Here is a 27,031-nt window from a genome sequence, read left to right as displayed (position 1 = left end):
GAGGGGGAGGGGGGGTTGGGGGTGGGGGGGGTGACCAGCCCTGGTGGCCTGTGGTGTGTCCGGGGCTATGGAGAGTCAGAGTCGGCTGTTGCAGGCGAGAGGATCCGGGGGAGGCGGTGTGGGGATGGCGGGACCCCCTCTGCCGACCCTCGCCCCCCACATGCAGGAGCCCAGTGACAATGGAGAGGGCAGGAAACAGGACATCGGGGACATCCTCCACCAGATCATGACCATCACCGACCAGAGCCTGGACGAGGCTCAGGCCAAGTTGGTGTCACTTTATGCTCTCAATCCAATGTTAGACTGTGTGTGTGTGTTTGTGTTTATATATATATATATACAGAGAGAGAGAGAGCAGATTTAAACTGGTGCGTGTGATCAGAGTGTATGGTCTTTATTTTAAACACAATATATATATATATATATATATAAGGGTTTGTGTGTTTATAGTGTTTACCTCTGGCGCCATCTTTCCTGCCACACTTTTTATTTATTGCTGGTGGTTGTGGTGCTGGTGATGGTGGTGGTGGGGGTTAAGCGTTTTTCTTTTTTTAAAAAAAAATGGGCTAAAATCCCTCTTTATTTCTTATTTTGCACCAATTGCGCATCGATGGCGAAGCCCCTGAGGTTGTGCTGCTCCTGTCCCCGGGCCCTGCACTTCTCTCCTGGTCCCTTTTAGGGGTATTTTTTATATAAATCTCTCTCTGTGTGTGTGTATGTATGTGTGTGTGTGTGCAGTGTGTGTGTGTTTTTTTTTCCTGCCTTCCATCTCTCTCCCTCTCTCTCTCTCCCTTTTTTCTCTCTCTCCCTCTTGTAGGAAACACGCACTGAATTGCCATAGGATGAAACCTGCTCTGTTCAGCGTCTTGTGTGAAATTAAAGAGAAAACTGGTAAGAGATGTGTGTGTGTGTGTGTGTGTGTGTTTGCAGCTGTGCTGAGTGTTTGGAGGACTGTGGGTGGGAGGGGGAGGGAGAGAGGGAGGGAGGGAGGGAGGAAGGTGGGGAGGGAAGGAGATTGCCTCTCAGAGACATTCACGCGCACACACACACAAAAAGACCAGCCCGCCATCTTGGCGCTGTTGTGAAGCTGTGCAGTCTATTGCCTGACTTTTGCTGTCTCTGTGGGCCTGGCCTGGTCTGGTCTGGTCTGGCCTGGTCCGGCCCGGCCCGGCCTGGCCGCCTCCCCGAGCCTCCCCGCTCCCCCTCACTCTGCTCCCTCGCTCGCGGCTCCATCTCCCTCTCCCCCTCCAACTGCTGCACCGAGAGCCTCTTTTCGTGGGTTTATATATTACGTTACGTCTTTGCGTTCTGCGAGACGTGCGGCTTTCACGCGTCGCGCGGTGCCTTTCGCGCGCTACGCGGCGTGTTCCGTCGGTTGCATTGGGCCCCTCGCGTGTTTGGGTTATCGTTCACACGCCGGATGGTATTTTTTCACGTGCTGCGTGGGATCGTTCATGTGTTACGTTGTATGTTTCCCGGATACATTGCGCCTTTCCCACGTTACATTGTAACTGTACACTGCAATATATTGTATCTTTCCGGTGCTACACCGTATCAGTTGCCGGTTTCGGCCGATCTTTCGCGCGTAACGTTGTATCTTTCTCCCCATGTGGGCGTTACTTTGTATTTCCCTTCAAAGGAGAGATTGTATCTCCCACACACGCTCCCTCCCCACCCCCCCCTTTCGGAGGCTATGTTCCAGCTCTCTTTTCCCCTTCAGAGGCCACATTGTATCTCTCTCTCTCGCGCTCTCCCTCCCTCCCTCCCCCCTCCCCCTTCAGAGGCTGCATTGTGTCTCTCTCTCTCTCTCTCTCTCTCTTTCCCTCCTTCTCCCCTCAGAGGCTGTATTGCATCTTTCTTTCCCTCCCTCTCACTCCAGAGACCATATTGTATCTTTCTCTCTCTCTCTCTCTCTTTCTCTCCCCCTCCCTCCAAGAGGCTATGTTGTATCTCTCGCAATCTTTCACCTCTTACACTGTGTCGCTCTCCCTGTGTGGGTTTTACTTTATATTTCCCTTCAAAGGCTACATTCCATATACCTCTCTCTCTCTCTCTCTCTCTACAGAGACCATGTTGTGTGTGTCTCTCTCTCTCCCTTCAGAGGCTATATTGTGGGTATATATTCTGTCTATCTCTTTCACTCTCCCTTCGGAAGCTATCCTGTATCTCTTCTCTTTCCCCCATTCGGAGGCCACATCACCCTCTCTCTCTTCAGAGACTATATTCTCTCACTCTCTCTCTCTCTCCATGCAGACGCCACATTTTCTCTTTCTCTCTCTCTCACCCATTCCCTCCAGAGGCTATGTTGTGTGTATACATACACATATATATTATTATATCCCCCTCTCTCTCTCCCGTTCTCTTCAGAGGCTATATTATGTCTTACTCTCTCTCTACCTCTCATTATCTTGTGGAAGTTACAGCGTATCGCTCTCCCCATGTGGGGGTTACTTTTCATTAACCTTCAAAAGATACATTGATCTCTCCATACAGAGGCCACATTGTGTGTCTCCTCTCTCTCTCTTTCTGTCTCTCTCTCTCCCTTCAGAGCCTATATTGTGCATACATATCGTATCTCTCTCTCCTGCATTCCCTTCAGAAGCTACGCTCTCGCTCTCTCTCTCTCTCGCTCTCCCTTCAGAGGCTACATTGTGCGTATATACATATAATATATATATAATCTCTCTCGCCCACTTTCCCTATATTGTATCTCTCTCTCCTTCACGTGTTATAGTATATTGCTCTCCCCATGTATTTCCCTTCAAAGGCTACATTGCATCCCTTTCAGAGCCCACATTTTGTACCTCTCGCCCTCTCTCTCTTTCTCGCGAATATGTTGTATCACTCTCTCCCTCTCGATCTCCTCCAAATCCACTGAGCTGATGGGTAAAGACTCCCGTGTATGTTGTATAAATCGGGTAGGGAGGTAACAGCCAATGTAGATAGATGGCAGGAATCTTGTTCCCCTGCCCACCCCATACTCCTGGCGCAGCGGTCGAGCTCTCGTCTCTAAATCAGAGGGTTGTTGTTTCAAGTTCCAGGTCGGGCTTGAAATCACCCATTCTAGGCCGGTGCTCCAAATGCTGTTGCACTGTCAGAGGTACCGTCCTTCAGATGAGACGTTAAACCCAGGTCTCGTCTGCCTGTTCAGGAGGTTGAAGATCCCTTGTCAATATTCAAAAAAGAGAAGGGAGTTTCTTTCTCCCAGTGTCCTGGCCAACGATTCCCAAGATAAAATTTGTCACTCGCTCTATGGCTATTTGTGGGACACTTCTGTGTGCAAACTGGTTGCTGTGTTTTGCCCCCAAAATACACAGTCCCTGCGCTGTGGAGCACTTTGAGTTGTTGTGAGGTGATGAGGCACTAAGTGCCTTTTATAATACAAAATTAAAACTCCTTTCACGTCAGGACGATGTCCAAGGCACTGAACAGTCAGGGATTAGGAACCGAGCAGGGTTTGGGATCAGAGAGGGTGGAGGGCGGGTAGGGTGGAGGTGGGAGGGTGACCAAAGGCCTGCCTTAAAGGATGCAAGGGAGGGAGCGAGGCGAAGGGAATGGGGGATTGGGCTCCAGAGAGTGGGGCCAGAGGGGCTGAAGGCCTGACCCAGGATGGTGGGGTGGGACGAGCGGGGAACATGGAGCAGACCGGAGCGTGCTAACCAAAGGGAGCAGACAGGTTGGTAAGGGGTTCGCAGGTCAGAGAGGTAGGTGAGGGCAAAGCCATGGAGGGCTTGAAGGTGAGGACGAGGAATTTGAACTCTATCCTCTAGGGGTGAAGAGCCAGTGGAGCTGGGGCGAGGTTGGGGGTGATGGGGTCACAGAGCCTGGTGTGGGAGAGGACACGGGCTGCAGGGATTCTCGTTGACCTGCAGCTTGTGAAGGCAAGAGTTGGGAAGACCGACAAGCAGGGAGGTGGCGTGGTCGAGCCTGCTTGGAATGAAGGCATGTATGAGGGTTTTGGAGGCCTGAGGGATGAGTCAGTGGTGTAGTCAGGCAATGGTGTGGAGGTGAGGGATGGCAGAGTAAAGGGGGGAATAGGGTGGCAGATAAAAATATTCTGGTGGGGGTGGGGGTTAGTGATTGGTCCCATTTTAAGGCAGGCACAGGCTCTGTGCCAGCATCAAAGATGGCCTCCACCCATCTTTTCCCCTCCTCACTGCGGAGTTCCGTGCCTGTGTCAAAAATGGCCACCGCTCCGCCTCCTCCCTCCCGTAGTGTACTGGTTAGAGCACTCACCTTGCAAAGCGAGAGGATCCGGGTTCGAATCCCGAGCAGAGAGAGAGAGAGAAACTCTCTTCCCTTTTCTAGTAGTGCCGCGAGATCGTGAAACTCCGCCTGCACAGGCACGAGGTGGGAGTGAAGTTTAGTGTCTCATCTGAAGGCCGGCACCTCCGACAGTGCATCAAACCCCCAGCGCTGTATTGGCGCGTCAGCCCGAGACTGTGCGATTCCAAAGCGTGATATGCGGAATCCTGTAGCTCAGCGGTTAAAGCACTCAGGGAGACCCGGGTTTGATTCTCGCGCAGAGCAAACCGTCGGTCAAACTTCCTTACTCCACACACCTCCGTTTATCTAGCAATAAACAGGAACCCGGTCGTTAGTCGATTGGCGGATCGCTTTTCCGGGGGTAATAATTCCTTAAAATAAATTGGTCACTTCGCGTGTGGGCTGTGTGTGGGTTGGGCTCTGGTCTGTGGGTATGGGTCGGGTGGGGGTGGGGGGGTGTGGATGTGCGGTGGCGGGAATTGTGAGAGTGTTTTGCTGGCTTTATGCTCACGATGAGACCTTGTTTTGCCCCCAGCGTGCACTCACTGTAATGTGTGTGTTAATTGTATAATTGTCTCTGTCAGTGAGGTGGCTGATTAGCTGGTATTATCTCTCACGAGGGAACGGGTGAGGGCTGTTAGTTGAACAGCCAGACTGTGTGTCATAAATCAGCAACTAACAACACCCCCTCTGCCGCCCACCCACCCACCCACATCCCGTTGCATTCTGACAGACCACTCGCTCTCGCTCGCTCAATCACACACCGGGGGTTGGGGGGGTTATGCGGGCGTGGGAACATTGGACAGGTGGGTGGATTGGGATTGGACACCTGCTCAGCTGGTTCTGATGGGTCTGTGCTTGTATGTATGTATGTGAGTGTGTGCGCGGATCTCTGTGTGTATGCATATGCGTCTGTGTGTGTGTGTGTGTATATGTGTGTGTATGTGTGTGGGCGTATGTGTTGCAGATTGTGCATCTGAGTCTCTGTGTGTACATCTGTGTGTATGCATCTGCATCTGTAGGTCTGTGTGCATGTGTGTGTGATTGTGTACATGCGTGTGTGTCTGGGTCTATGCATGTATGTGTGTGTATGTCTGCGTTTGTGAGCTGTGTTAGCTGCTGCGTGGCACTGAATTACTGTGTGTTGTATTGTTGCATTGCTGTATGTTGCATTGCTGTGTGTTGCTGTGTTGCTGTGTGCCGTACTGCTATATTAATGTATTGTTGGGTTGCTGTGTGGGCCCGCGTTGCTGTGTGGGCCCGCGTTGCTGTGTGGGCCTGTGGTATGCTGTACTGCTGTGTGCTATGCTCTGTGTTAAGGACTGACGCTGGTTATGATGTGTCTGTGAATGTGTGTGTTCATGTGCGTGTGTGTGTGTGCATGTGCGACTGCGTCAATGTGTGCGTGCATATCTTTGTGTGATTTTCTGGGTCTGTGCATGTGTGCGCGCATTTGTTTGTGTTAAAGCTGTTACCTCATTGCTCTATGTTGCAGCGCTGGACACCTTGTGGGGGTGGGGGGAGCACATTCAGCCGTGGGGGAGGAGAGGTGGGTTGGGCAGGGGTAGGTGTTGATGTGAGCCACCGCAGTGAGCAAGGAACCAGAGACAAGCTGGGACGCGGCCCACATATTTCTCACACATACCAGAGCGCAAAGCTCTGTCATCCTAACCCAGCCCACGTCAACCAACAACAACAACAACTATATGTTTAAACAGCCCCCTTCACGCAGGGAGAGGTACCTCAGAGCGTTTAACAGATTCAGACCCTGGGGGGGTGTGGGGGGAAGCTGACCGTAAGCGCGATCGAAGAGGAGGCTGTGTCCGTCAGCCCTGTAGTCGCTCGCGCACTCACCTCCGAGTCAGAGATTGTGGGTTCAAGCCGCATGTCAGGACTTGAAATCACGCAGATACTCTCAGCGGACGCTCCAGTGCAGTGCTGGGGGTGGGGGGGTGGGGAGTGTTGCGTTGTCAGAGGTGACGTCCTTCAGACGATGTGAAACCTCAGGTCTGTGCCCCATTCAGGTGGACTTTAAAGATCTTCTGTGGTGCTATTGCGAAAGAGAATGGAATTTCTCTCTCTCAGTGTCCTGGCTCCCAATCCCCTCAGATAAAATCTGTCACTCACTGCATTAGGGTTGTGAGGGCCGTCGCTGTGGCAATTAGGCTGAGTGTTTCATAAAATATAGTCAATTCACTTTACAGTCTATTCTGTGAAGCGCTTTGAGACGTCTCGAAAACTTGATAAGGCGCTGTATCAAATGCAAGGATTATTATTAATATTATCTGAAGGCGGGTGAGGAGGGGGAGAGGTGGAGTGTTTGAAGCAGATCGTGACAGAGGGTTGAGGTGTAAGTGGCTGAAAGTGCGGCCACCGACGGTAGCGTAGAGGGAGGGGACGAGGGATGAGCAGGAGGCCATAGCTGGCTGAGCGGGTGATGGAGTGGGGAGTGAGCAGGTTGGAGAGGTGGGAAGATGCCGGGGAGCAAGAGCTCGGATCTTGATATTGATGTGCTCTGCGACGGGGAGCCAGTGGAGCCTGGCAAGGACCGGGGTGAGTGATGGAGGTGCGGGGTCTTTCCCTCTCTATCTCTCTCTCTCTCTGGAGGAGGCGGGAGAGGGAGCGATGGGAGCGAGGGCGACCTCAGTGATTGGCGCACTCACCTCGCGAGAGAGAGTCCTGCATTTGATTCCAAGGCAGGGCGAAAGCTTCGGCAAGTTTCCTTACTCCGCACGCTTCTGTTTACCCAGCAGTCGTTAGTCGATCGGCGGATTGCTTTCCGGGGGATAATGATCCCTTCAAAAAAAAAAACAATAATAATAATTTGGTCACTCAACTCGTGATGGTTTGTGGGACAGACACTGCTGTACCGCATTGGCTGACGAGTTTCAGCTGCAAAATGTACAATCGCTACACTTGACAGTATATTCTGTGAAGCGCTTTGAGACGTCTCAACGACATGATAAGAGATAAACAGATAAGACGTGATATCAAATTCAAGGATTATTATTGTAAAATAAAAAAAAAAAAACTGAAGTGGAGGGGAACACTCAGCCGGTCAGGCGGCATCTATGGAGAGAGGAAAGTGAGTTAACGTTTCGGGTGGATAATCTCGGATTATTACTGTCGTCAGATGGGCAGCGACTGCCCTTCCGAGCTTTCTTTCCCCCTGGAATTATTAAGAGATTCCTCTCGGAGTGTTGCCATGGCAGCCAATCCCCATCTTTGTGGCTGAGGAGGGAAGCAGGTCATTGCTCGGTTGTCCCCATGGTGACAGCAGAGAGTGCGGTTCAGCCTGCGCTGGGCTGGGTCTGGTCTGGTTTGCAATCCAGTCACGGGCTGACAGCACAGACTCAATACGGGGACACTGAGACCTCCAGCTCAGTGCTTGCAGCGCTCGCTTCGCGATTAAGGCACCCGGGTTCGATCTCCGGCGGGGCGCACGCACGCACCTCTGTTTACCCGGCAGTAAGTAGGATCCCGGTTGTCAGTCGCTTGTCCGGGGGTAATAATAATTCCTGCAAAAAAAATAAAATAAAAAATTGGTCAATCAATCCACGACTGCTTGTAGGACACTGCCGTGTGCAATTGGCTGCCCCGATTCGCCCACAAAATATACAGTCACTGTACTTGACAGTATATTCTGTGATGTGCTTTGAGTCGTCTCAACGACATGATAAGGTGCTGCAGCAAATGCAAGGATTATTATATCATTATAGGACCTGGTGACAGAGGGCTGGCCTCATTCCGACATTCGTGCCAAATATGTCGCCTTGGAGCCAGTTCAGCTCCGAGGAGACACTGAGTATCTCCCCAAGGAGGATCCTGATTGATAAGATGCTTCAAATTCAATCAGGCCTCTGCCACCTTCTTTTTCTTTTCTTGGAATATAAATTCGTTGCAATCAGCGTTTATATCACGCGAGCCATGAATGGTCAACAGTTTCCACATGATTCTCTGTATATTTTTCAGAGCTTTGATCTTCCAATCGATTATTATGACAATAATATTCCTTGCATTTGATATAGCGCATTATCACATCTTTGAGGCGTCTCAAAGCGCTTCATAGAATGCACTGTAAAGCGAATTGAGACTGTATATTTTTTGGGCAAAATGCAGCAGCCAACTGCGTACAGCGACATCTCACAAACAGTCTTGGATTGAGTGACCAAATTATTATTAATATTATTTGAAGGGATTATTACCCCTAGGAAAGCAATCCACTAATCGACTTAGCAACCAACTTACTGCTCGGCAAACAGAGGTGTGTGGATTAAGGAAACTTGCCCAACATATCGCCCAGTTCGGGAATTGAACCCATGAGGACTTGCTTGCGAGGCAAGTGCTTTAAACACTGAGCTGCAGGACTCCACATATTTGATTTCCGGCATTTAACTCTGCTTTAAGTACTTTTCTTATATATTCAGAAACAACTTTCAATGTCATGCCTTTTATGATCTATTCCACCCATTCATCTATTCAGATATTTCTGTTATTTTATTCAAGCTGAACGTTTCCAGGTTTTATTGCAGTTTACCATTGACTAAGGCAATTGGCAATTGAATGGAAACTGTATTTTTACATCATCGTTGAACATTTTTTACTGCTTTCAGTTGTTCTTCCAATTCTTTATCATTTTTATGGTCAAGGCAAGTCCGCAGTATTCCAGGTCACTGCTGAAGGCAGCCCAGCCCGGCCTGGCTCATCACCAGGGCCTGGAAGGGCCGACCAGTCACTGGGGGCAGGGAATCCTCCCACTCAGCTCCTGTTAACCCCGCAGCCAAAGCCTTGTCGGGTCGGGTGGTCCTGGCTGGACAAGCAGCGGGAAAGCTGGTCAGACAGTGATATCATTGGCAAGCTGCGTGGTTTTAGCTGGTTAGACTCCAGCAGTTACCTCAACATGCACTCTGGGGTTTTCCAAACCTTGGCTCTTGCCTAACACTGTCCGGAATTAGGTAAGCAGGAGATATTCCTCCAGGGAGAGAGTGAGGGCACATTCCATTCCAACAATCTATCTCTGGGATTGCAGTTGGGATGTATTGAATTCACATCTTGATTTGGAGACTCTTAAGCGCAGTGATGGGTTTCCGCATTGGTCACACACTCGGCCAACAAAAAATACCCACATTTTTACCAGATAGTTTTATTTATCTATATAGATAAGAAGGTCAGTTTCTTTGTGTGAGGGGTATGTCTCAGTTGCTAGCTATATTCAGTGCTTTTTGGTTATAAGCTGAAAGGGAATAAGGATAATTTTCTCACAATTATTGTTTATCATTATAATACTCTGCTCGCTGGTCTCCTCAGCTCTACTATCCACAAAATCCAACTAATGCACACATCTGTCATCCATATTAACACAGCCACTCCGTACCCCCATCACACCAGTCATCACCAGAATCCACTGGCGCCCTATCACAATACGGATCGACTTCAAGATCCTTTCACTCGTCTACAAATCCCTTTGCGCCCTGGCATCTCCCTACCTCTCCGACCTGCTCACTCCCCCGGCCCCCTCCCTGCTACCTCCGCTCAGCTGGCTCCGGCCTCCAGCTTGTCCCTGGTGCCCTCCGCTCCACCATCGGCGGTCGCTACGTCCCGAAACTCTGTCGCTGTCTCCCCCAATCCCTCCGCCTTGCCCCCTCCTTCCCCATTTTCACATCATGAGCGAAGACCTTCCTCTTCGACTGTGTCTGCCACAGCTCAGCTACAGTCAATTCACTTCGCAGTATATTCTCTGAAACGCTTTGAGACATTCCCGAAGATGTGACAAGGCGTCGTATCAAATGCAAGGATTATTCTTGTTATATATTGTATATATTACTGTCACCTCCCCCCTGGCTTGTGGTCGGGCTCTGTCACTGTTAATTGCCCACGTGAGGGCACCTGTGTAAATTATTGTTGGATCCAAATTCCCGACGGTCTCACTCCGTGGGAAGTCCTCCCACTGTGAAAAGCGTCACCGTGTAAACGTAACCTGTTGTTGTTGTATTACTCGCTGCAGGAAGTTGATCTTGTTTCTGTCCTCGCTCTCTCCCTCCCTCCCTCCCCGGCCAGGACTCAGCATACGCAGCGCACAAGAGGAAGAGCCGGTCGACCCTCAGCTGATGCGACTGGACAACATGCTGCTGGCGGAGGGCGTGGCCGGGCCGGAGAAAGGGGGGGGGTCGGCGGCAGCCGCTGCAGCGGCGGCCGCGGCCGGGGGAGTCTCTCCCGACAACTCCATCGAACACTCGGATTACCGAGCCAAGCTGGCCCAGATCCGGCAGATCTACCACACCGAGCTGGAGAAATACGAGCAGGTACTGGCAGCCACCTCAGGGTCCGCAGCAGCCCGTCGGGCGTGGGGCGGTAGGGGGCAGGGGTTAGCGTGGGGGGGCCTTTGAGCTATCGCTCCAGTACAGAGCCACATCGTGGAGTCGCGTAGCTCAGTCGGTAGAGCGATTGCATCGCACGTGAGAGGACCCGAGTTCGATTCCCGGCACAGGGCGAAACCTTAGGCAAGTTTCCTTACTCCACACACACACACACGCGCGCGCGCACACGCGTCTCGGTTTACCTTGCAGTAAGTAGGACCCCGATAGTTAGTCGATTGGCGGATTGCTTTCCTGGGGTAATAATCCCTTTCAAAAATTATAATAATAATAATAATTTGAGTCACTCAATCCACGACTGTTCGTGCACAACAGCAGCGTCCCACAAACAGTCGTGCATTGAGTGACGCAAATTATTATTATTATTTTTGTGCTGTGCACAATTGGCTCCCACAAAATATACAGTCAATGCACTTTACGGTATATTCTGTGAAGCTCTTAGAGTCGTCGCAAAGACGCGATAAGGCACTGTATTAAATGCAATGAAAATCCAGAGGTGCCATCCTTCGGATGAGACGTTAAATCTCACTCCCGTCCCTGCCCTGCTTCAGCTGGACGTTAAATATCCCGCGGAGCTATTGATGATGATAATATAATAATAATTCTTGCACTTGATGTAGCGTCTTATCACGTCATTGAGACATCTTAAAGCATTTCACTGGATATACTGTAAAGCGTAGCGACGGTGTATTTTGTGGGCGAAACACATCAGCCAATTGCGTGCATCAGTGTCCCACAAACAGTTGTTGCTGTCTACTGGGGCCGGGCTAACAATCCCCCAAATAAAATAGAATCAATCACTTTTTGCGGTGACGTTGCTGTGCGCGACTGGCTGCCGCGTTTCACCCACAAAACACAGTCACTGCACTTTATAGTATATCCTATGATACACTTTGAGACTCCTCCCAACATTGATAGGCACTATATCAAAGTGACCTGGGAGTGTGGGATGGACAGTGTAGATGGAGCTTTACTGTGTATCTAACCCTGACTTGGGAGTGTGGACGGATAGTTTTGTCCCCCATCTCACCCTCCTCCCTCTACTCCTACCCTCTGGAACTCCGTCCCGCAGTCCCTCCGCCTCGCCGCCTCCCTTGCCTTCTCCAAGACCCTCCTCTTCAGTCACCCTCCTTCCCGCCGTGCCCTATACCCTCCCCGATCCCGATCCCCAGCTCAGGTCTGAAACACTGACTGTCCAGATCCTTGGGATGTTCTGACGTGAAAGGCGCTGTACAAATAAAATGTTGTTGTTGTTGTTGACCTAGGAGCGTGGACGCACAGTGTAGAGGGAGGTTAACTCTGCTTGTTGTTTCCTCGGACCTGACCTCCCTTCTCTTTTCTGTCTCACCCATTCTCTCTCTCTATCTGGCTTTCTCCTGTCTCTCTCTCTCCTCTCTCTGTCTCTCTCCCACCACCACCTCCCTCCTCTCTCCCCCCCTCTCCCCACTCATTCTCCCCTCTCCCCCCCCCCCCCCCCCCCACTCTCTCCGGCTCAGGCGTGTAACGAGTTCACGACACACGTGATGAACCTGCTGCGGGAGCAGAGCCGAACGAGGCCCATCTCCCCCAAAGAGATTGAGCGAATGGTCGCCATTATTCACCGCAAGTTCAGCTCCATCCAGATGCAGCTCAAACAGAGCACGTGTGAGGCCGTCATGATCCTCCGCTCACGCTTTCTCGACGCTAGGTGAGTGTGCGGAGACCGGGGGGTGGGGTGGAGCTGGGGGGGGTGGGGGAGTGAACGAGTAGAAAAAACTTAGACTTCAAGATCCTCTCACTCATTTTCAAATCACTTCATTCCCTCTCGCCTCCCTACCTACCCCCGACATGCTTACCCCCCACTCCATCACTCGCTGCCTCCCTCAGCTGGCTCCAACTTCCTGTTTGTCCCTCGCTCCCTCTGCTCCACAGATCAGTATCCCAGCCACTCACTACGCCCCCTGACTCTGGAACGAGGAGTCCTGTAGCTCAGTGGTTAGAGCACTCGCCTCGCAAGCGAGAGACCTGGGTTTGAACCCTGGCAGATTGGGCAACTTTGGGCAAGTTTCCTTATTCCATATGCCTGATAAAAATCCCTCAAGAAAAAAAACAACAATAAAACTTCAATCCACGACTGTTTGTGGGACATTGCTGTACGCAATTGGCTGCCACGTTTTGCCCACAAATATACAGTCAATTAACTTTACAGTATATTCTGTGAAGCGCTTTGAGACGTCTCGAAGACGTGAAAAGCGTTATATCAAATGCACGGATTATTATTAATAACTGCCTCCCTCAATCCCCCGCCTTGCCCCCTCCCTGCCCACCTTCAAATCTCCCTGAATGATTGTTCTTATGGTAACCTCCCCCTTCCTCTCCCCTTGGCTCATTTTCCGACTTTGCGAGTGTGAAGCGCTCGAGGAAACTAACCCCGTGTGAAGGGGGCCATATAAGTGCAAGTTGTTGACACCCAACTGTATCTCTCTGCCTCCACCCTCGACTCCAGGACCACTGCTGTCTGTGAGACATCAAGTCCTGGATGAGAGCTAACTTTACAGTTTAGTGTCAGCAAGACCGAGGCTCTCCTGAATAGCTCCCGTCAGTGTCTCCACACCTCAGGCGCTGACCACATCACCGTCCAGGGATACACACTCCAACTCACTAAGCCAGTCCAGCACTATCCTTCCGTGCCATGACCAGCTCTGCCTTCCCTCACCTCCGCAACATCTCCCGGCTCCGCCACTGCCTCTCCCCTCAGGCTGCCGAGACCCTCATCTATGCATTCATTACAACCAGGCTCAACCACGCAACTCGCTGCTTGTCTGCCTCACCGACGCTTCCCTCCACAAGCTGCAGATCATCCAGAATTCTGCAGCTCGTGTCCTCTCCCACACCAGGCTCCGTGACCCCATCAAACCCACCCTCGCCCGCCTCCACTGGCCCCCATCCCCCAGAGGATACAGTGCAAAATCCTCATCCTCACCTTTAAAGCCCTCTATGGTCTTGTGCCCCCCTCCCCCAACCTCTGTGACCTGCTAAAACCCTAACAATCTGTCCGCTCCCTCCCACCCAGCAGCCTCCGTCCTGCTCCACATTCCCTGCCTGGCACACCTACCACAGGGCTTCAGCCTCTCTGGAACACCATCACAGAGACCCTTCCGCCTTCAAGGCCCATCTCGACTGCGACTTTCATTATCCTCCCACCCCCTACACCTCTACTCCCCTTGACTCTTAACCCCCAACTCGGGTTCAAACGCTTAAATGGGATGTCACCTTGGGATGTCCTCCCGACATTAAAGATCCTGCAGCGCTATTCAAAAAGAGAAGGGAGTTTCTTTCTCCCAGTGTCTTGGACAACAATCACCCAGATAAAATCAGTCGATTGCTCCATGACTGTTTGTGGGACGCTGCTGTGTGCAAACTGGCTGCCGCATTTCACGTCTACTAGACGTCTCAAAGCGCTTCACAGGATATACTGTAAAGTGAATCGACTGTATATTTTGTAGGAGAAATGACGGCGGCGTCCCACAAACAGTCGTGGAGCGAGTGACCAATTTATTATTATTTTATTATTTACTTCTTTTTTGGAAGGAATTATTACCCCCGGAAAAGCGATCCGCGGATCGACTTAACAACTGGACTCCTACTCACTTCTGGGTGAACAGAGGTGTTTGGAGCAAAGAATTTTGGCTAAGGTTTCGCCCCGTCGGGAATCGAACCTGGGTCCCATTGCTTGCTTGCGAGTGCTTTAACCACTGAACTGCAGGAGTCCAGTCACTATGCTTTACAGAATGACCTGTGAAGCGCTTTGAAACGTCTCGACGATGTGATATCGGATGCAAGGATTGACCATGCAAGACATTTCTCAAGCCCCCCCACCCCACACCTCACCGAGATTGGCTCCCGTTCCTCCCACCCCAGAGCTTGACATCCTTGTGAGTGACAGCTCAGACCTGCCAATCGTCGCCCAGGTCCCTCCCCTCCCTGACGAGTGACAGCCACGGTAGCCAATCACCACCCGGAGCCCGGCCTCCTGTTTAAGCCCTGACTAAGTTTCAGAGTTTTTGGGGCAAATCTGCATTCATTTTAGCTGATAATCCCGAGCTTCTCGAGGAGCCGCCCGTCAGTCACTGCGTGGAAACAGATAGAGACTCGGGCAGTGAAGGGTCTCAGGAAGACGGCTGGGAACGTAACCCCAAACTGATAAGACACGCTCCACAGCCTTATCCCACTCCCATCTGTGCTGTGCAGATGGAGGTTAAAGATTCCCGCAGTGCTACTCAAGATGGAAAGGGAGTTTCTCTCTCTCTCTCTCTCTCGGTGTCCTGGCTGACATAACCACAGATAAAATTGGTCACTCATTCCCTGACTGTTTGGGTGGATGTTGTTGTGCGCAAATTGGCTGCTCCAATCCCCCACCAAACACACGGTCCTACATTTACTACATTTATTTGTAGGATTGTCGGCCGGGACACCAGGAGAGAGAAACTCCTTCTCTTTTCCAATAGCATGAGTGGATCTTTAGCGTCCACCTGAAAAGGCACGGACAGGATCTCGGTTTAAGGCTCTTGGTATCCTGGGAAAACTTTTGGACGTCGTCCTGACGTGAAATGTTTATTTTCATGATGTGTAACCTTTCTCTCTCTCTCTCTCTCTCTCTCCATACGTCTCTCTCAACAGGAGAAAAAGGCGTAATTTCAGTAAACAAGCCACGGAGATTCTGAATGAGTATTTTTACTCGCACCTCAGTAACCCCTATCCCAGCGAGGAGGCCAAAGAAGAACTGGCAAAAAAGTGCGGCATCACTGTCTCGCAGGTCAGTCTATCACAGGTCAGGCACAGTCTCTCCTCTCAGTGTTAAACCCTCTGTGTTTGTAGCCTGTGATCAGGGCCCGGGTTGACCAACAAACTGGCTGCCGCGTTTCACCCACAAAACACTATTGCTGCACGTTACTGTATATCCTGTGACGCGCTTAGAGACGCCTCGAAAACTTGATAAGACGCTAACTGCAAGGATGTAAATACAAGGATTATTCTTACAGTAGATGCATAGAATTATAGAATCACAGAATATGACAGCACACAAGGAGGCCGTTCTGCCCATCGTGCCTACGCCAGCTCTTTGGAAGAGCTGCCCAATCATCCCACTGCCCCGCTCTTTCCCCACAGCTCTGTAAATGTTTCCTTTTCAGGTACCTATCTCATTCCCTTTTGAAAGTTGATATTGAATTGGTTTCCACCCTTTCAGGCAGTGAATTCCAGATCCTAACAACTCTCTGTGTAAAAACATTTCTCCTCATTTACCCTCAGGTTCTTTTGCGAAATAACTTAAATCTATGTCCCCTGTTTACTGACCCACCGGCAGGTGGAAACTCTAAACCCGAGCAACTCCAAACCCCTCATGATTTGGAACACCTCTATTAAATCTTCCCTTAACCTTCTCTGCTCTAAGGAGAACAATCCCATTAAATCTCAGTATGTCGTCTCAGTTGGGACCCTAATTTAATAACTTATGCAAAGTATAAGTTATATCAAACTTGCATAGATTATAAACTCTTGAACAGGATTTGGGCAGATGTATATTTTAGGCGACTATAGGATTATACAGATCAGATTTATGCGAGTTTTACTGTAATATAATAATAGTAATCCTTCTATTTGATATAGTGAATTATCGCACCTTCAAGTCGTCTCAAAGTGCTTCACAGAATATGCTGTAAAGTGGATTGACTGTATATTTTTGTGGACATAACATGGCAGCCAATTGCGCACAGCAGTGTCCCACAAACAGTTGTGAATTCAGTGAGCAAATTATTTTTTTTTGTTTTAATTTTTTTTAGGGGGTTTTGTTTTTGAACCCTCAGAAAAGCAATCTGCCAATTGACTAACAGCCAGCTTCCTACTTACTGCTCGGTAAACAGAGGTGTGTGGAGTAAGGAAACCTGCCTAACATTTCGCGTCGCTTGGGAATCCAACCCAGGTCCTCCCGCTTGAGAGGCGAGTGCTCTAACTACTACAAGACATTACAGTAAATGCTGTGAAGAGCTTGGAGATGTCTCGACGACCGACATGTATCAAATGCAAGGATTCTTATGAATATTAATAAGACAACTAATAATAATCCTTGCAGTTAGTACAGTGCCTTATCAAGTTGGCAGGATATCTCAAAGCACTTCACAGAATATACTGTAAAGTGTAGTAACTCTGTGTTTTGTGGGAGAAGCACAGCAGCACAGCTGTGCGGCGCATAGCGACGTCCCACAAACAGCTGTGGAGTGAAAGAATAATTTTATTTTGGGGATTGATGAACTCACAACCTTCTGACTCGGGCGCGAGAGACTCAGGAGGATGTACAGAGGAACTGGCTCACTTGATAGCCCTCTCGCCTCTGGGTAGCAGAAGGTTGTGGGTTCAAACCCTATAGTCTTAAGCTGACGATTCAATGCAGTACTGGGGGGGTGTTGCAATGTAGGAGGTGCCATCCTTCAAATGAGACTTTAAACTCACAAAATATAGTCAATTCAATTTTCAGTACATGCTATGAAGCGCTTTGAGACGTCATGAAGACGTGATAAGGCGCTGTATCAAATGCAAGAATTATTATTATTTGTTATCATTAAACCGAGATTTTGTCTGTGCCTCTTCAGACGGCACAGTGGAAACGGAAGGGAGTTTCTCTCTCTCCCCCTCTCTCTCTCCCCGTCTCCTGGCCAACAATTCTCCAAATAAAATTGGTCACTCGCTCCATGGCTGTTTGGGAGGTTGCTGTGTGCAAATTGGCTGCCGCTTTTCACCCACAGAATGCACAGTGACTCCTCTTTATAGTGACAGAGTACATCCTGTGATGCGCTTTGACACGTGATAAGGCACTGTATAAATGCAGGGATTAAATCATTTTTAGAGCCACAGCAAACTCGCAATGCGAGGCCTCCCAGAACCCTTAGTCTGGCCCTGGCTGTGACACTGTGTTCTTTCCAAGTTTTCTGCCCTGTAGAGTCCAGTCTGGCTCAGTCGCTTCCAAGCACGAAGGCTGTGGGCTCAATTCCCCCACATGTCAGGGACTTGGAACTCACTGCCTGACACTGAGTCGGTGCCGCGGATGTGCTGTATTGCAGTCTAACCGAGGAGTGTGGATGGACAGTGTAGCGGGAGCTTTACTGTGTCTCTCACCCTGATCTGGGAGCGCGGACGCACAATGTAGGGAGCTTTACTGTGTCTGTAACCTGTGCGGCTGGTGGGCTGGGGGTGTGGAGTGTGGTGAGGCGGGAGGTGAGGGTAGATTGAATTGGATATTTACCAAGCCTTGGCCTGACCCCTTGCCCTTCTCTTCCCCCTCTCTCTCTCTATCTCTCTCTCAGGTGTCCAACTGGTTTGGAAACAAGCGAATTCGCTATAAGAAGAACATTGGTAAGTTCCAGGAGGAGGCTAACATTTACGCTGTTAAGACGGCAGTGAACGCAACCGCAGCTTCTCAGAACAGCCAAGCAAACTCGCCCGTCACTCCCACCTCTGCAGGTAGGCCAACCCACGCAACACTGCCCTCCAGGGGGCGCTCTCCCACCTAGGCCGGGCAGCAAGGGGAAGGGGGTGTGGTGGGTGGGGGCTGGGCAGGGGAGCGTTGGGAGTGGGGAAGGAACCCAGATAGATTCCACCAGCCTGGGGTGGTGGGGTTTGCGGGCTGGCGGATTCCAGTGACATTATTGGGGCGGACTTATGTTCATCCCCCCCCCCTTCCCTTCCCTTCTCCACCCCCTCCCTTCCCCCCCCACCCCACTTTCTGGTATTTCAGTTTCACTATTAAACTATACCATGGACTCTACCCACAAAACACACAGTGGCTCCACTTTACAGTCAATTCTGTGTTTCCACTTTGAGACGCAATAAGAATCCTAGAATATTAGAGCACAGAAGGAGGCCATTCGGCCCATTGAGCCTGTGCCGGCTCTTGAGAAGTGCTGCCCAACCAGTCCCACTCCCCCGCTCTTACCCCATAGCTCTGCACATTTTTCCTTTTCAAGTACCTATCCAATTCCTGTTTGAAAGCTACTATCGGAGGTGCTAAATCAAAGCAAGGATTATTATTAATAATATAATAATTATTTTGGCGCTTGTTTTTCTCACTCACGCCAGAGGCAGAAACCGTCCCCTTTCTCCAGACTGCTCTGCTATTCCCTGCTATTAGCTTTCGGTTGTCTTCCCCAGTCAATCACCGCTCTCCCTTCCCCCCCCCTCCACCCCGCTCAAATTGTATAAAGCTTTGCTGTGCTTATGTCACTGCTTATGTGTCTCTGATAATCATGCTGACAAAATGTGGGTCCTATAAGTTAGCCAATGGATGTAAAATGCGAGATGGGCTAAGAGAGTGTGGGTTACCATGTGCAAATGCATTTGTTTCACCCACAAAATCTACAGTCAATTCACCTTGCGGTATATTCTGTGAAGCGCTTTGAGACGTCTCAAACATGATAAGGCTCTATATCAAATGTAAGGATTATTATTATTATTGGTGGGTATGTAAAGAACCAGTAGAAATGACTGTATAATCCTTCCCCTGGTAGTACAATATTACTAAAGGGAGGGAAGGATGGAGGGGATCTGAATAATAGTTCTTAAAATCTTACATTAGATTATATCATCTTGTGGAACAGTCTGGCTCAGTATAACGCTCTCGCCTCTGAGTCAGAAGATTGTGGGTTCAAGCCTAACGTCAGAACTTGGAATCATTACGTCTAAGCTGACGCTACAGTGATGCACTGTGGGGGTATTGCACATGAGATGTAAAACCCTCCTGCCTGTTCAGGTGGACATTATAAAGATCTCTTATTCGAAAAGAGAAGTGAGTTTCTCTCTCTCCCGATGTCCTGGCCAACAATCCCCAAAGAAAATTGGTCACTCACTCCTTGGCTGGACAATAGTTTTACCAAGATGGCCACTCTCTCTCCTCACCATCACTGCAGGTCACAGTTTTACCCAAGATGGCCATCTCACACCTGCCCACACCAGCCATTTGTGTGTTTTGCCTTTACCAAGATGGCCGCCCTCTCGCCTCGCCATTATTGTGGACAATAGTTTTACCAAATTGGTGCCTTTGGGGCCTATGCTAATACCAGTGGCCTGTTTTTTTTGCATCTCCAATCCTAGTTGGAGTCTGATTTGATGCCGGCTTTTCCAGGGTTAGAGCGGGGGCAAATGTGGAGTCCTGTAGCCTAGTAGTTAGAGCACTCTCCTCGTAAGCGAGGGACCTGCGTCTGATTCCCGTGCAGGGCGAAACCTTAGGCAGGTTTCCTTACTCCAGGAAACGCCTGCTTTACCTGTCAGTAAGTAGGAACCCAATTGTTAGTCGATTGGCAGATCATTTTCTGGGGTTAATAATGCCTTCAAAAAAATATATAATAATTTGGTCACTCAATCTACGATGGTTTGTGGGATGTTTGTTGCGCCTCCAACAATGCAACTCCCCCCAGCGCTGTACTGCAACATCAGTTTACATTGTGTGATTCCAAGTCTTGACGTGGGGCTTGAACCCATAACCTTCTGACTCCGAGGAGAGAGAGAGAGAGCGCGCTACCATTGAGCCCAGGTGGCACATAGAAATTCCCCCATAATATTCACTTCTATTCCAATTTCATTTTTGGGTAGAGTAGGTTAGGCGGGGGTACAATTGGTCCTGATGCTCATCTATTGCCCCTCCCCTCCCCCTGAATACAACAACAACAGAACGACATTTGTATAACGCCTTTCACGTTGGGAGGATGTCCCAAGGCGCTGGACAATCACAGTTTCAGACCTGAGCTGGGGGTTGGGATCGGGGAAGGTACAGAGCAGAGCAGGGGGGATAGAGGGGCAATAAAAGTCAGCCAAGGCTAGGCTCTCAATCTTGAGTTGGAACTTGAAAATTTTCTTTTTGCCCTCCTCCCTCCCCCACCCAAACCCCAACTTCGGGATCTCCATCCAGAGCCCATCCACCCTTTGCTCCCTCACCTCCTTCGAGGCCCTTCCTCTTTGACCGCTCCTTTGGTCATCTTTCCCCATCCCCCTAACCCTACCCCCAGCTCGAGTGCAAACCTTAGACTGTCCAGCGACTTGGGACACCCTCCCGAGCCAGTGCGGACACACCTCCTCCCCTTTCTCCCCCCCCCCACTAACACGCTCCACCTGCCACCTGACCTTCGGGACTCTATGAAGGGGCTAAGCTCAGTGCTGTTATCCTGCTGGTCCCCAGCCCTAAACATCCACCCCCCACCATACTCCCCCACACACAGACACACACACAAAACCTGTGGTCTGCTGCTGTATTTATAAAATAATAACCCTTACATTTGATATAGCGCCGTATCATGTCTTCGAGACGTATCAAAGTGCTTCATGGGATATACTGTAATGTGAATTACTTGAGTATTTTGTGGGCGAAACACGGCAGCCAATTATGAACAGCAGTGCCCCACAAAGTCGTGGATTGAGTGACCAATTTATTATTTGTGTGACCCTTTTTAAGGTGTAGAACTCAGTCAAAATAAGGACTTTTGTAACCATTGCAACTTTTAGCGTTGAGTGCCACCCCCCCACCCACCTCTCTCTCTCTGTTTCTGCATCTCACTTGTACTTAATTGTTAAATATTGGGGATTTAAAAATTGCATCAATGAAATGGTGGAATTCAAGTTTTTTTCTTTTTAAAAATTGCCTCAAAAAATATATTTTGCAAGAATTTGCTGTAAAATGCGAGTGTTTTGTGGGCAAATTTGCACTCAGCAACATCCCCGTAAACAACCGAGAAGCGAACAAACGCAAAGTGATTGCCAGCCATGATTTGTGTGTGTGTGGAACATAGGAACAAGAGGAGGCCATTCAGCCCCTCAAGCCTGTTCCACCATTCTATTAGATCACGGCTGAACTGTATCTCAACTCCAATTACCCCATATCTCTTAATACCATGACCCAACAAACATCTGTCCACCTTAGTCTTGAAGATGTGAGTAGATCCAACATCCACAGCCTTTTGGTTGAGAGTTCCAGATTTCCACAAACCTTTGGGTGAAAAACTGCCTCCTGATTTCACTGCAAAATGGCCTGGCTCTAATTTTAAGATGATGTTCCCTTGTTCTGGATTCTCTCACTGGAGGAAATAGTTTCTCTGTAGCTACCCTATCGCATCCCTTTATTATTTTCAACACCTGAATCAGATCACCCCTCAACCTTCTAAAGGGGTGAGAGAAACTCCCCACTTTTTTTTAACAGCTGAATCCCAGTCTGTGATCATAACTGGGCTGAATCTCTATCTTTGCACCACATCCATTGGCCACACACTTCCTTTACCAAGATGGCCACCATCCACCCTCATCGCCTTTACAGCTCACTTCCTTTACCAAGATGGCCTGTCTCCACCCTCACCACCATTGCAATAATCTAATGTAAAATCTTACATTAGATTATATTATCTCGTGTGTCAGCCAGCCTGGCTCAGTAATAGCGCTCTTGCCTCTTGACTAGAAGGTTGTGGGTTCAAGCCCAATGTCGCAACTTTGAATTATATCATCTAAGCAGACGCTAAAATGCTGTACTGTGGGGGGTGTTGCAGTTGAGATGTTCAATTGATGGCTTAAGTTTTACCAAGATGTCCACCTTACACCTGTCCACACCTAGGCATTGAGCGCTCTGCCTTTACCAATATGGCCGCACTCTCCCCTCACTATCATTGTGGATAACAGTTTTACCAAGATGGCGCCTGCAGGCCCATCCTGATACCAGTGGCCTGTTCGTTTTGTGTTTCCAATGCTAATTAGAGTCTGTTTGACCCCTGCTTTCCTAGGGGTAGAGAGGGCCAAAATGGAGAATCCTGTTGGTCAGTGCACTTGCCTCGCAAGTGAGAGGACCTGGGTTCAATTCCTGGGCAGAGCGAAACCTTAGGCAAGTTTCCTTTCTCCACACGCCTCTGTTTACCCAGACGTAAGTAGGAACCCGGTTGTTAGTCGATTGGTGGAACGCTTTCTGGGGATAATCACCTTTTAAAAAAATATAATAATTTGGTTACTCAATCCACGACTGTTTGTGGGACGCTGCTGTGTGCAATTGGCTGCTGCGTTTTGCCCACAAAATATACAGTCACTACACTTTACAGTGTATTTTGTGAAGTGCTTTGAGATGTGTCGAAGATGTATGCTCCCATTTTCCAGAACATTTTTTGAAAGATATCGTCCTCTCCATTGCTATCACAACATTACTATATTAAACATATCTCCCCCCTCCCCACCACCCCTCACCTCCTCACCGCATAGACTCTGAGGTCCATCAGAACCTATGTGATGCAGAAGGCAGCCATCTTTCAGGCTGGCATGGAGGAGGTTCGGGTACATGGACATCTCTCTGGACAACAAATTACATGTGTCCAGCGTCTTTCATGTCAGGAGGACGCCCAAGGCGCTGGACAGTCAGGTATCCGCACCAGAGCTGGCGGTTGGGATTAGGAGGGGGTAGAGGATGGGGTGGATAGGGGTAGGAGGGTAACAGATGGATTGGGAAGGGTTGGCAGAGTGGGGCTGAGTCCCCCTCTGGCCCTAAGTCACACAATGTGGCCATTTGGCCCTTCACATCTGTGCTGCTCCCTCAAGAGCGATTCTTGAGTCCCATTAACCTGCCCTTTCCTCCACTCCCCCCTCCTCCACCACTACCTCTGCAGTTGACTCTTTTTTTGTTTGTATCTCGCTCCCTTTTCGTTTCAACCTGCATCTCGATTTATGGAAAGTCCCCGGGCCTTTTCATGACTGCTTTCCTCTATTTCGCCCACAAAATATAGTCAATTCACTTTACAGTGAATATCCGGCATTATATTAAATGCAAGGATTATTATTATCATTATTATTCTCTTCCCCCCCCCCCAGTCCTGGCCAATAATTTCCCCTGATAATATTGGTCGCTCGTTCTTCTGGCTGTTTGTGGGACATTGCTGCCGCGTTTCTCTGCAATTTATAGTATACCCTGCAAAACGCTTTGCGATGTTTCGATGCCATAGTAAGGAATATGAACCCTGCATTTGATCAAAGCACATTATCACGTCATTGAGGTATCTGTCCATGTCCTGTCCGACAATACTCACAGATAATCGGTCACTCGCTCTGCGACTCTTTGTGGGTTAATATACAGTCAGTATACCTTATATTTTATATAGGTTGTGAAACGCTTTGAGACGTCTTGAAGACTTGATAAGGTGCTATATCAAATGCAAGGATTAATATTAGTATCATGTTGCTGTGCGCAAATTGGCTGCCGTGTTTCGCCTACTGTCACTGTGCTTTACAGTATGTGAAGGGATATTTCAATGTGATGCAGTGCCATAAATATTCTGCCCCCCACCCCATCCCTCTCTCCCCCACTCTTTCTCTGTCCCCCCTCTCTTTCTCTGTCCTGTTTTGCTCTCTCCACTGTCTCATCTTTCTCTCTCTCTTTCTCCGCCATCTTACTCTCTTCCTCTCGCTCGTCCCTCTCACTCCCCACCTCTCTTTCTCTCTTACCCCCTTGTGGGTCCCTTTCTCTGCGTCTCTCCCTTTAACCCCCCTGTGTGTGTGTTTTTCTCTCCCTCCATCTCTCCTTTCCCATTCCCCATCTCTTTCTTTCTTCTGTACCCCCCATCTCTTCTCCCGTTCATATCTCTTTCCTCTCCCCTTTCTCCCTCTGTCTCGGTGTCCCAATCTCTTTCCTCTGTCTCCGCCCTTCTCCCTTCCCTCTCTCCCCTCTCTCTTTCTCTCCGCTTTCCACTCTTTATGCCAATTTCCCTCCCTTTCTCCCCTTCCCAACCCCCTTCATTTTGCCCCCATCTCCCATTTCCGTCCCTCTTTCCCCCTCTCTCTCCCTCTCCCCCCACCCCCTTTCTCTTCCCCCTGCTCTCCCCTTTCCCTCACTCTCCCCCTCTATCTCTCACCTCTCTCAATCTCTGCGCCCTCTCTCTTCCCCCTCTCTCTCCCCCACCGCCCCTCTCTCTTCCCTCTCTTCCCCCCCCCCTCTTGTTCTCCCCTGTACAGTAGTGACCGAGCCTGTGCTCAGTGATCACCAGTGGGTGTCAGTCACTGCAGGGTGTGGTGTGATGTGTGTGTGCTGGTGTGAGACACGGGGCTGTGTGTGTGATGGAGACCTGCCTGATCCCATTGAGGTCTAACCGTTTGCCGATCCTGTGCTTTGGCCCCGCAGGCTCCTCGGGATCCTTTAACCTATCGGGCTCCGGGGATATGTTCATGGGCATGCAGGGGTTAAACGGCGACACGTACCAGGGGGCACAGGTCAGTGCAGGGGTGGGCAGAGCGGGAGTGCAGTGATGGTGAGCAGTGAGTGTGACAGTGAGCAGTGAATGTGATGGTGAGCAGTGTGATGGTGAACGGTGAGGGTGATGGTGAGCGGTGAGGGTGATGGTGAGCGGTGAGGGTGATGGTGAGTGGTGATGGTGATGGTGAGTGGTGATGGTGAGCAGTGAGTGTGATGGTGAGCAGTGAGGGTGATAGTGAGCGGTGATGGTGGGCGGTGAGTGGCGAGCGTGATAGTGAGCGGCGAGCGCGATGGTGAGCGGCGAGAGTGATAGTGAGCGGCGAGCGTGATAGTGAGCGGCGAGCGTGATGGTGAGCAGTAAGTGTGATGGTGAGCAGTGTGAATTGACACCAGTGATAGTGAGCAATCTACTCCCCTCCCCCGCCCTGTGTGTGTGTGTGTGTGTGTGTGTGACAGGTGGAATCCCTGCGTCACTCGCTGAGCCAGGCGGGTGGTTATGGAGACGGGCTGAGCTCCAATCAGATGTACTCTCCGCGGGACATCAGGGTACGTAACTACTGGGGGGCGCGCGGGGGAGGGGGTGGGGAGGGAGTGGGGAGGAAGTCGGCGGAGGGTGGCGAGAGGGTAATAACGACAGCAACAAATACAACAACAACAACAACAACAAGATTCCATTTATAGAGCACCTTTCACGTCGGGAGGACGTCCCAAGGCGGTGGATGGTCAGGGATCTGCACCAGAGCCGGGGGTTGGGATCAGAAGGGGTGGAGGGTGAGGGGAGTTCCAGAGGGTGGGGGCAGTGCAGGCCACAGCCTAGTGAGTGGGGGGAGCGGACAGGTTGATAAGACGTTAGCAGGTCACAGAGGTAGGAAGGAGCGAGACCATGGAGGGCCTTGAAGGTGAGGACGAGGATTTTGGGCTCTATCCCTTGGGGGATGGGGAGCCCAGCGGAGCCGGGGCGAGGGTGGGGGGGCGATGGGGTCACGGAGCCCGGTGCGGGAGAGGACATGAGCTTCAGAGCTCTGGATGATCTGCAGCCTGTGGAGGGAAGAGTTGGGGGGGGGGGGGACGCCGACAAGGAGGGCGCTGGCGTAGTCGAGCTTTGATGTGATGAATTACATCTAGGGGGAGGGGCTAGGGTTGAGGAGGCGGGGGAGAGGGGGAGGGGCTGGGGGCAAGGGTTGGGGGGAGTGGGGGGCTGGGTTGAGGAGGAGGAGGGGCTGAGGGAGAGGAGGAGGGTCTGAGGGAGAGGAGGCACGGCTGGGGACGAGGGGCTGGGGGAGGGGCGAGGGGCTGGGGGTGAGTGGGAGGGGCTGGGAGGGAGTGGGAGGGGTTGGGGGTGAGGGGCGGCGGGTAGTGGGAGTGGCTGTGGGGGAGGGGCTGGGGGTGAGGTGCGAGGGGAGGGTTGGGGGGGGATATGAAAGCAGGTGTGAGCAGTGGGTTTTCCTCTGTGTCTCAGGCTAACGGAGGTTGGCAGGACGCGGCCACCCCCTCCTCGGTCACGTCGCCCACGGAAGCACCCGGAAGTGTGCACTCTGACACCTCCAACTGATGGGCCCGCCCGCCTGCCCCGCCCGAGCCTTCCTCCAGCAACGACCGACTCACCCACCGACCCACCCACAGGAGGAAGAGGAGGGAGGGAGGAAAACAAATAATTTTTTGTTAACCGGGGGAAAAAAATGGGGGGATGTGGGGGGGAAATGGTGTCCGTAATAACTGTGAAACTCTCGCCCCCCCCCACACCCCTCCCCACCCCCCACCCCCTCCCCGCCAGGCCTCGCCCAGACACCCGCCCTCACTGCGAGGACCCGCCACGGCTCACCCACACGCCAATGACATCAACCATCCCCTCCTGTTGGGGTCACGGCTGGGCCCCCCCCCCCCTTGATTGGCTGCCAAGCTCCACTGTGGTTGGCTGCCGGACCACCCCCCCCCATACGCCCCCAGTGATTGGGTGCCAAGAGCACCATCTGGTGATTAGCTGCCAAGCGCCCTCAGGTGATTGGCTGCCGAGCCACTCCACTGTGATTGGGTGCCATGAGCAACCACCTGTGATTGGCTACGTGATGCCCCACACAATTTGGCCGGTGCCTCTATTACCTCACAATCCCAAAGTGTTTGTGTGGGTGGTGGAGTGGGGGGGGGCGCGGGAGTGGGGGGA

At 50.8% G+C, this 27,031-nt stretch overlaps 1 protein-coding gene across 4 annotated transcripts; it reads left to right on the top strand.

Moving 5' to 3' along the window:
• Positions 1-12: 12 nt before the first annotated feature.
• Positions 13-26,536, top strand: LOC103189729 (pre-B-cell leukemia transcription factor 2). Of its 4 annotated transcripts, none has more exons than XM_042344829.1 (9): positions 13-267; positions 818-891; positions 10,324-10,568; positions 12,137-12,327; positions 15,300-15,435; positions 17,978-18,134; positions 24,799-24,887; positions 25,327-25,416; positions 26,330-26,536. In XM_042344829.1, the coding sequence occupies exons 1-9, from the start codon at positions 68-70 to the stop codon at positions 26,420-26,422; spliced, it is 1,275 nt and encodes a 424-aa protein (XP_042200763.1). In that variant the 5' UTR covers positions 13-67; the 3' UTR covers positions 26,423-26,536. The 4 variants fall into 4 exon arrangements, with proteins under 4 accessions (XP_042200763.1, XP_042200765.1, XP_042200764.1 ...); XM_042344831.1 differs by having other exon boundaries at positions 24,799-24,914; XM_042344830.1 differs by having other exon boundaries at positions 15,300-15,450; positions 17,978-18,026.
• The last annotated feature ends 495 nt before the right edge of the window (positions 26,537-27,031 follow it).

Source organism: Callorhinchus milii, unplaced genomic scaffold, assembly GCF_018977255.1.
Source record: "Callorhinchus milii isolate IMCB2004 unplaced genomic scaffold, IMCB_Cmil_1.0 Scaffold30, whole genome shotgun sequence".
In the NCBI taxonomy this organism is placed as follows: Eukaryota; Metazoa; Chordata; class Chondrichthyes; order Chimaeriformes; family Callorhinchidae; genus Callorhinchus; species Callorhinchus milii.
This window is presented reverse-complemented; position numbering and strand designations above follow the sequence as displayed.

Bases quoted from the DNA above. Each gene is read 5' to 3' on its own strand.
- LOC103189729 (XM_042344831.1), top strand. From the start codon at position 68: ATGGAGAGTCAGAGTCGGCTGTTGCAGGCGAGAGGATCCGGGGGAGGC. The intron at 15,436-17,977 runs GTCAGTCTATCA...TCTCTCTCTCAG, and splicing joins GCGGCATCACTGTCTCGCAG to GTGTCCAACTGGTTTGGAAA. The intron at 24,915-25,326 runs GTGCAGTGATGG...TGTGTGTGACAG, and splicing joins CAGGGGTGGGCAGAGCGGGA to GTGGAATCCCTGCGTCACTC.